The 10,892-nt window shown below is 29.8% G+C and overlaps 1 protein-coding gene across 1 annotated transcript in view; it reads right to left on the minus strand.

The window, feature by feature from the left end:
* The window catches only part of LOC117176158 (proteasome subunit beta type-6), a 22,728-nt gene extending 20,340 nt beyond the window's left edge, over positions 1 to 2,388 (minus strand). The window contains exon 1 of the mRNA XM_033366244.1: positions 2,196 to 2,388. Coding sequence (XP_033222135.1) covers positions 2,196 to 2,285 — 90 coding nt within the window. The 5' untranslated portion in view covers positions 2,286 to 2,388. The remainder of the gene's footprint in view (positions 1 to 2,195) is intronic.
* Positions 2,389 to 10,892: the final 8,504 nt, after the last annotated feature.

A 10,892-nucleotide genomic window follows, 5' to 3' on the forward strand; every position in this document is an offset into this window, starting at 1 on the left:
AAAGGGAAAAGGATTAAACAACCAGAGCAGGGTCCTATTAGGATCAGGAAAAAGCAGTACCAGACCAAAGTACAAACAACAAAAATTGTAATAGACACTTGATATAATAGTTTTTAACATACAATGTAGAAAATTTCGCATTGTTGTTTGTGCACAAATGTAGAGGGTAATGCAAAGACCGAGCGCGAGATAAATATATTATCGAGCGCGAAGCGCGAGGACCAACGGTTCTCGGGCTGATTTTTTTTCTATTTTTCTGAACATTTTCAAAATTTTCAAAAGTATCTAACTTTTCTAATTTTCATAGAAATGGAAAATTTTCTTTGAGTAATTTGCAAGTCTTCTACCAATCTAAAAGCAACTTTGGTAAATATTTCTAAAATATGAACAAAAAAAATTTCAAAAATTTGAAAATGCTCTAAATTTGTTAATTTTGGTTGGAAATATCTGCTTAACGAACTTAACCTTCATTTTGGGAATATTAAGAAGTTTCTCAAAGGCTGACTCGATTGGGCAAATCCTTCAAAAGTTAGCGAGGCTACAACATTCAGATAACCATACATACAGACAGAAAAACAGACAGAAAGACAGACATACAGACACCGACAAAATTTTATGATTTTCGGATTCTGTGCGTGCCGAAACGTAAAGATCCTTTAAAAACCAGAAATTGAAAATGTTGACGATTACATTACACTCTCATAAATGAGAATCTAAAAATTAATTTTCAACAAGAGTTAATCTTTCAAAGAATTAATTTTATTTCCAACATAAAAATAATATTTCCAACTAAAATTATAAATATTTAACTGTAATACTTGGATTTTTAACCGAAAAGGAGAATTTGTAAACACGAAGACTAGCTTGCAAAAAAAAAGATAATTTTCTACCAAGAAAATTGATTTTTAATCAAACATGTGGATTTTTAATGAAATAGTTGAATTAAAAAAAAAATGGACATTAAAATTTTCAGTTGAAGGAATTCATTTTCAACCAAACTGATGAATTTTCTACAAAAAGGCGAATTTTTCATTAAATACGTACATTTTAAAACAACTAGTTTAATTTCTAAATAAATCAAAAAATAAATCAAAATCTGAGAAATCTGCGACTGTAGATAAAGTGGAAATCACTTTTCTAAATTGACCAAAATTATTAAAATAATGAAAACTTGAATTGTGCTGGAAAATATAGTTTGCTGTCTTGAAAACGTTTTTTCACGTTTCATGACTAAAAAAATGCTTGTAATTCGATTGGTACGATTCATTTAATAAATGGTAACTAGCCACCGGAATACAGTGAAAAATAAAGCTTTTTTTGGATTGTTGGTCCCATTTGAAAGGTTATATTTCGCCGCAAAATGTGTGACTTTATCAGATTTTTGATCATATTTTCTTGGATATTACGAAGGATGTTTAACAGGAAGAATCTCGTAATTTTAAATAATTTTAGGTCAGTTTTAGTGGAATTGAGTAGACATTTGAATTATATGCTTCGTTCTTATCATTCAGGATATATTGATAAAAATATAACAAAATTTGCTTTTTCGGCCCACCCTACTTCACATTGTGATTTCTAGAAAACTGTAGTATTTAAAAGTTACAAAATTTGGCATGCTTATAATTAAACAATATTACATAATAATAAATTTAAATAATTAAAAATTACAACTATTGAAATTTAAGTATGCGCACTCGTAGAATTATTTTAAACTCAAATTCTTTAAACTTAGAATATTAAATAGAAAAATTATCTACTGAATCCGGTGTGTAATCTAATAATAAGATATAGCAAAACATTGAATGTTCTCACAATAGAAATATTCTTTAGCACTCTCTGTAATTCATTTACAAAATGTTTAAAATTCAAATAATTCTACAATTTGGAAGCTTCGGTAGCAAAATCCAGCTGACATAACCTCAAATCTGACCAAACATTTTCGAAACTTTTTACGCTTGTTATTACTCATCGTGTTACTCACGTTATTACTATATATAAATTTCAATAAGAACTTTTGGATGTTAATTATTGAGCATAGCTGTATGAAACTTAATACTGATAGAATAATATTATGTTTCATTTGCGTAAATTTTAAATGAATTGTGAATGACAGAAGGAAATTAATAATAGTTTGCACTGTCATGCTAACCTCAAAAATTGACTTTAGACTAAGAAAAATCAGGTAAATAACTTACCCCGGTACTGTGCTCTGCTTTCATCCAATCTGCACCCGTTATATCAGTCATTCCAGGAGCAACTGATTGATAAGGTTCTACAAAAGCCATTTTTTAAAATTATAAAATGCAGCCACGAATTTCGGTAATACCGTCCTTTCGCAGCAGTTCACGGCTTCACGCACTTTCCCACTTCCCTCAATCCTGTGGCTTGTGCGCTTTTGAAGCTTTTGAATGAATGACTCAACATTATCGACTGTATTTCTTCCGTTGGTAAGATAGAGAATTACTAAAAGCAGAATATGAATCAAATTACCATTATAACCATAAATGATAAAGATATTTTAAAATACTTAAGGGCATGTGACACAGCTAAATACCTATATTACCGACCTCACTTTTTTGGTTCACTGAATGTTTTCTTGAACCTAAGAACTTTTTTTGTAAATAAAATATCGAGCTAAAACTTTGGAAGATGTATTAGAGTACAATAAAGTACGTTTAGATACTGCATTTTGGTAGGAACTTCACTGAAAATTATTTCATCTTTTTTCTGAACCTCAACATTTTTTGAACGTTCGAACTTTTTTTATACATAAAATATCGGTCTCAAACTATGAGAAATGCAAGAGCCGAAAGAAAACTACGTTTAAGTACAAAGATTAATAGTAAAAGATGTAAAAAAATGTATTTCAACAATCAATTCCAACGGCATCAGCCGGTAACTTTGTACACGAAAATACGAACTCTCTAGAGCCTTGTCTAGTGGCCGCCAGGTTTCGTATTTTCGTGTACAACGTTACCGGCTGATGCCGTTGGAATTGATGGTTGAAATATATTTTTTTACATCTTTTATTATTAATCTTTGTACTTAAACGTAGTTTTCTTTCGGCTCTTGCATTTCTCATAGTTTGAGACCGATATTTTATGTATAAAAAAAGTTCGAACGTTCAAAAAATGTTGAGGTTCAGAAAAAAGATGAAATAATTTTCAGTGAAGTTCCTACCAAAATGCAGTACCTAAACGTAATTTATTGTACGCTAATACATTTCTCAAAGTTTCAACTCGATATTTTATTTACAAAAAAGTTCTTAGATTCAAAAAAACATTCAGTGAACTGAAAAAGTGTGGTCGTTAATATAGGTATTTAGCTGTGTCACATGCCCTTAAGGGACCCTACTTAAATACATATCCTCTTGGGGGAGGAGGGGGCATTTTTTCTTTAAAAAAAGTATACAGTCTTCAGTTTTGCCCCGATTTACAGTTCGCTACATTTTAAAAAGGATCTTGAACAGAGATTCTTGCATTTTCATTTATTATTTATTTATTTTATGTTTACTCAAAGTATGATAAAATCGAAGTTTTTTACAAAATAATTATTTACTCTTTAACAACGGTTTGCATACAATGGAAATCAACGCAAAAGTTCGAAAAAATTATTTTCGGATAAAAATGCTTTAAATTATTGCGAGAGCGATTATTGGTCAGGATTTTGATAAAACATTAACAATTACTATGGTTATAAACCATTTTTTTAATTTAGCATTTTGGATTTTTTCAATTTCGGGTTTCCTTTATCATCTGAATTGATGTAGATATTCTTAAAAATAATATATGCTTAATTATATTTGTTAATTTACAACAATTGTCGAATTTTGTATTTAAAAAAATACAATTGAACCTATGTTATTTTCGAGAATGTCTACATCAGTTCAAATGATGAAGGTTAATCCGAAATTGAAAAACCACAAATTGCACAATTTTCCAAAAAATTGTTTATAACAATTATAATTATTAATTTTTATAGAAAGTTTAACTGACAATCACTTCCATTATAATTTAAAGTGTTTTCAGTTAAGAACAAATTTTTTTTCAACCAAAATTACAATATTTTCTAAATACATTAAAATTTCCTAATATTTGAAATTAATAATAACAATGAATAATAACACTTTTTTATTTTTAATCTTACATGCAAATAGTGATTGCAAATCTCTCTCATAAAAATGTTAAGCAGCTTAGGTGCAAAAAAATTTTCTAGGTGTTAGTTGTGTATTTAAGTATTTAATTTGTTTGCAAAATCAACAATTGTCATATTTTAACAAATATAATTAAGCATATATTATTTTCAAGAATATCTAATAAATTGAGATGATAAAACAAAATCCGAAATGTAAAGAACCACAAATTCCATATTTATCCGAAAAATGGTTTATAACAACTAACCAAAATTCCAATATTTGGCTATTTGTTGATATAATTTATTTATAATAATCAAAACATACCAAAAATAATTAAATTATTTGTGTTAATGAAGTAACAAATGAAAACGCAAAAATCTCTGACCAAGGTGCTTTTTAAAATTTATCGAACTTTAATTTCAAAAATAATAACTCACAGTAATTATATAGATATAGCTAATATGTATTTAACTTTACGCGCCAAAGAAACCTGGTTAGTGAAAAACGAACCTAGTCAAGAACAATTTTTTTTTAGTCAGGAAATTTGATTAATTAGGGAAAATTCAGAGATTAAACAAAAATCTTGCAAAAGTCTACGAATTTTTTTTAATTCAAACAACTCTCAAGAAGAATAACATTTAATTTTGTCAACTTTAATTGGCAATTGTTTTATTTTGTTTATACATATAAGACTCTAGGTTTAAAATGTTACAAGTTTCATATTCTGTTCTTTAAATAATAATCTTCTTAGTGAGTTATTTTCTTTGTATTTCTATTTGCATTTCTTTTCTTTTTTTTCAGTTGCTTCCTCCTGAAGATTATATTTTTAGTTATAAATTTTATTATTTGTTTAAGAATTCAACAAATTCGTTAATTTAGTTTAGTTGAAAAGTCAAGAATTTCGGTCAAAAGTCATTATTTTTGGTGGTCCAAAAATTCGACTTTCGTTTTTTGTTGATGCCTCCCCACCCCCATAATTTTTTGGATTCCAAAAAAAGAGATTCCGTAATTTGTTTGAGAATATAATAGGCTCTTAAATGGGAAAAGGTCGATTAAAAAAAAAATGGAAAACAGAAGTACCTACAACTACTTCTTCTACATTTTTGTGAATTAAAGTATTTTCACCTCTTAATGCATATTCAAAGAATAATTCCCATCCAATAACTTTTAATTTTTTTTCACCCTAATCCCCTCTAGTTATGCCCGGAAAATTTCCCAAAAAATGCAAAATAGAAGTTCTCTATCACATTCATAAATTGAAGAGTTTCAATGTATTTTTCAAATAAAATTAAATTGCTTAAGCAATTATTTAAAATTGTTTAAATGATTACCAAATATGTTAAAAAAGAAGCACTACTCTTGACATTCATCAACTTCATATAATTCAATCTAAAATATACTTTTCCGATTTACAGGGGGAAAAATTGTTCCAAGAAATAATAATTGTTTAAAAAATGTTAAGTTATTAAAAAAGGCATGGTTAAAATTATGCAATATTCAATTGAAATAACAGTTACATTTTCAGTTTAAAAAAACAAAATAATTTATAACCAAAAAAGAATAGAATTTTCAAAAAAAAATTATTTTCACACAAAAAACAACAAGTTTTCAATCAAATAGCTCATATTTCAAACAAAAAACCTTTTTTTGATCAATCGAATTTTTACAAGTATAAATTTAGACCACTACATTATTAAAAAGCCAAAATGAAATCTTTTTTTGATGAAAATTCAAATATTTTTGTGAAAATTTGTATTTTTAATTTAAAAACTTGTCTGCTTTAGTAGAAATATGATCTATCTTGGATAAAAATGCAACTGTTTGGTTGAAAATTAATCTTAAAAACTGATCATTTTAAATTGGATATTCAACTACGTGGATAAAAGTTAAATTATGTGCATAGTTGAAAGTTTGTTTTTTTGAACAATTCAAATTTTTCTATTAAATGTATTTTGCACTTAACAAATGGAATAGTTTAGTTTTTTTTTTAAATTATAAAAATTCGATTTGAAACACCGTCAACTGCAATAAATCGAAAAATGAGTTTTTTATATCGTTGGAATTGTGAAGAAAAGATGCACCGGGTTATTAAAATAATTTTTTCATATTGTTAATAACTTTAAAAATAATTATTGCTGTATTTGGTAAAAACGCCGTTAACTGCAAAATTTGGCGGGTCGTGATTTGAAAGAGAGCCGTAACTGACCGTTAACTGCAGGCTCAAATCATGGACAGCTGAATACGTAACAGAAAAATTCTAGAAAAAGCCGCAACCGGCTTTTACGGACTTTACTAAATAATTGGGCGGTGATCTCGAGCCTTCGTGATTTCCAAGAGGTCCGAACGCGCTCACACCCTTCCCCAAAATCATCGAATCACGTTAAAAAACCTCTATAATTCGAGAAACGCCGTAACTGCATTTATTTTTAGCTGTGAAATTTTTTTGCAGTTAACGGTGTTTTCTCAAATTACGGCAGTACTGAGGAAAATCCAAGTAGTATACTTCAATGTTTGATTGTTCCTTTCATTGAGAACTTTTTTTATAGTAAAAATGGGAGGTTCGGAAAATTATTTTTGGAAATCTATCAAATTTTTTCTGTGTGTTCTTAAATTATATAATTAGTTTTTAAATAAATGCTTTCGGAAAAAAATAATAAATGTATAACAAAGTAATTTAAAAATCTTTCTTTTTTAAAGTTATATTTTAATTTTAATGGCCGAAAATTAAATTATTCTGACAAAACAATGTATATCTTTCTGTATTAATCACCAAAGAAATATAAAAAATATAGATTACAACTGTAGTTTGATTATCCCTTATATTTTCTGCGCAATTAATCAACGTCTTCTTTGGATAAAATGAGTAGCTGATTGATCTTGAATGACTATAGGTTTAATAGCTTTGAATCAATTATTATATTAAATATATTATATTTCTTATATTGTACATAATATGTTCATATTGAATGTTTCGACTTTTAAATATAAATTTCGCCATCATTAATAACAAAATCATTACCATCACAATTATTTAGATAATTATCTACAGGGAGTATTTCTTGGGCCTCTTCTTTCGAGCAATCATCTAGCAGATTACTTCTTCAGTTGTTGACACCTTTTCAAAGGAGCTACTGTTTTGTATTTTTTTAAAATTATTATTATTACAGTAAATAATAATTGAATCATTAACATCACAATTATTTCAAAAATTATATATGGGGACTTTTTCTGGGGCCCCTACTTTCGAAGAATCATCTAGCAGGTTACTTCTTCACTTGTTGACATCTTAGCCAATTAGACATTGTTTTTTTCTTTATTTTTTAAAATCAATGATATCACAGTGAATAATATTATAATGATTGACATGACAATCATTTCAATAATTAACATATCGGAACTTTTTCTCAAGCCTCTTCCCTGGTGACTTAATGTGGTATAGATCTTGATGAATCATTTATATACCAGGTTATTTCTTTAGTTATTGACACCTTATGCAATGACCTTTTTCAATGAATTATATCTTCATTATTAACGCAGCAGTTATTAATAACACAATTAATAATATCACAATCATTAACATCACAGTTGTGTTAATACCTAATTATATATGGGGACTATTTATTCGTGCCTCTTCAGACCTCGAAGAATCATCTAAATACCAGGTTATTTCTTAGTTGTTGGCACCTTACCAAATGACTATTTTTTCAATGAATCATATACAAGTTATTATTAACACAATGGATAATATCACAATTAGTAACATCCCAATTATTTTATAATTACATATGGGGACTTTTTTCTTGAGCTTCTTCCGTGGTGACCTAAAGTGAAAGATTTTGAAGAAGGATCTACGAGGAAATTTCTTCTGTGGGCACATTATTCAATAAACTATGTTTTTCTTTCTTATTTTTCAATCATTAGTATCACAAATGTCATCATGATTAATTATTATTCCTTTTCAATAATTAGCTAAAGGGATTTCTTTATCGGGCTTCCTTTGTGGTGATCTAAATTCTAAAGTATGGACGATCTTGAAGAACCATATGTTAGTTCTTTCTTCAGTGGTAGCCTTATCCAATGAACTGTTTGATTTTTTTAGCGGTACTCCTTAGTTATAACGTTTTTTTTTGTCTTCGATTGGCACATTGTAAAAACTGAGGGTAAATTTTTTTGTAGCTCAACTCAAGATGGAGTTTCATCTCGTTTAGACTTTGGTACGAAACTACTGGGAAAACTGTAAAAAAATTGACAAGTATCGTTTAATTCGCACTCTTTTTCTGTGCATATATTTAATATAATATTTATAAGTGGATATTTGTTTGTTGAGGAAAGAAATAACAGATCTATATGATTCATTTGAATTAGTTGATATTACTATATGTTGATGTATAATTTGACAAGCGTAAGAATGAAGCCCTATAAGTTGTATTAGACTTGAGCAAAGGGCTGCATGATTTGCATTTACACAAATTACAGTTGGTGGATAGTTAGATCACGTAAAATATTTAATATAATTTAGAAAAATTTTATTGCAAGTCAATATTGTTAGACAAAAGCATTCAAAAACCGTGCTAGGACCATAATTTTAATTATTTTTCTTTTTGACTACGCCCTGGGTCAAAATGACCCGGTACTATTAATTGTTTTGAGCATCGTCACTTTGAAACGTGACTTAGTATGGACGTCAAGGGGTGATCTACTGAAAATTAAAAATGTTGAAAATTTAAAGCTTTTTCATATATAATTCATTTTGAAAATAATTTTGTTATATACACTTGAACATATATCTTTCACAATATCATAATCAGAACACATTCAGCAATTGTTTCAAGTGTGTCCCAAAAGTTTATGGCTAAGATTAGTTCGATAGCTTTAAAACAGCAGTTATTTCAAGAAATGATAAAGTCAAATTGACCCAGTGTGTAGTACCCACATGAAACTGTAGAGGGCTGTGTAGTATAAAGGCTCCTTCTAGTGCTTTATGCACGATATATACTGAAACTTGGAATTAAGGAATCCAAGTTTAAGGCGTTCCTAAAACTGACGTTCTCCGCAGTTTTAGGATGAGGGGAGCCGCGGGGCCGAAAGGTAACGGTGCTCCGCCAAGCGTGACACAGCATGATGGCCGCACTCTCAGTACGTTAGTTGCATCATGTTGCGTCATGCGTCCAAATCCAACAGAAATGATTAATGCGGCGTTGCCTATTTAAGGTTGGACTGTCTGAATTACGGTGCAGGCGATTGACAGCCAAGCTTGAAACCCTGCGTAATTCGAAGTTACTGTGTAGGGAAAGGGAGGGGGGGCGGCAGCGCCAACCAGCTAACATTCAATGATTTTTTTAAAGTTAATAAGATGTTGAATTGATCCACTTTTTTCTCATTTCGAGTTCTACATTATTTTATATCATATGTTTATAAGTATTAACCACATAAAAAACAATGATTTGGTAATTTAATTATTTCTAACATAATGTATTTCGTCGGCTTTGCCCCTCACCGGAGGGGAAAGCCATCTGCAGCTTTTTATGGAAATCAAAACATTTAAAGATTAGAAAATATGATGGTTTGCTTCTGTGGTATTTTATGTACTGGAAAATTTACCTTTAAATATATCCAACGAGAAGAATTAGTTATTTTGAATAAAAAAAGAGATAGCTGTAATATAACCTCTTATTCGTTGATTTTCTACTAGAAACGGACTTTACGCAATGTTTCTACTGTACCAATACAAAAAAATGCATACCGACCGAATTTACAGTAATAATAATAATAATATTTAATAACCTGGACATAGGAAACACGGGACTAGGCATGCCATCCTAACTTGCGCGAGCAGGGTTGAATGCACGGGAGGGGGAGGGGGAGAAGTCCATAAGTGGGGAGAGCCGCCATCTTACGATGTGCCATTTGATTTTACGCACGAGCATTTTTGCCGACAAACTGTGCATGAAAATATAAACATATGGGCGCTGCCATGTTTGTCGCGGGACATCAAAAGGTGGCGGACCTTCCCCCTCATTGCATCACCCCCGGAATGGCATGCCTAGTCCCTTGTTTCCTATGTCCATGGTTTCACCTAAGTAAATATTTTAAGTAAATACTTGTAAATATTATTTTCGTCGGGCCTGCCCCGCTGGCCAAGCCTCATTTATGAGATTTATTATATTTCGGACTTAATTACGTCTAATTCATATAATTAGATTGTGTGTTATTGTTATATCTGTCAAAATATCACATTTTTATACTATAAGTATTGTCAATGAAGTTGAAAACGTTATATTTCTGTCAGCGAAACTTCCATTCTTTCGTGGTAAAAACTGTTCTCTGTATAATTCTTCGTTTACAGCGTCAATTTTCAGGATTTTGTAAGTAACACAAATATAATAGCCATGCTATAAGGAAAATCACCTTTGCCCCACTGGTTGGCGCTGCCCCCTTCTCTATTTAGGCGCATTGAAAAAGTCACTTTTTCAAAGCGGAGTCAATTCCTGCCCTCATTTAAGACCTCTATTCACTTTTCTCTTACTTGCCCGTTTTTGTTTTTATTATTTCACATTTGTTCCAGACGGTGTATAAGAAGCAACTTTAAATCACATGAAAATGACAAAAATGGAAAGCGGGAATGTGTTTATACTTAATAATAGATGAAAAATCTGTTTGAATTGAAATCCTAGCTGTTTCGGTTTGTAAGATATTCAAATTTTTCGTTTTTTGTATAGGAAGAGTTTGTGAAACATACAATAGCTACCCTAGTAGC

This window comes from Belonocnema kinseyi, chromosome 7 (assembly GCF_010883055.1).
Source record: "Belonocnema kinseyi isolate 2016_QV_RU_SX_M_011 chromosome 7, B_treatae_v1, whole genome shotgun sequence".
NCBI classification, from domain to species: domain Eukaryota; kingdom Metazoa; phylum Arthropoda; class Insecta; order Hymenoptera; family Cynipidae; genus Belonocnema; species Belonocnema kinseyi.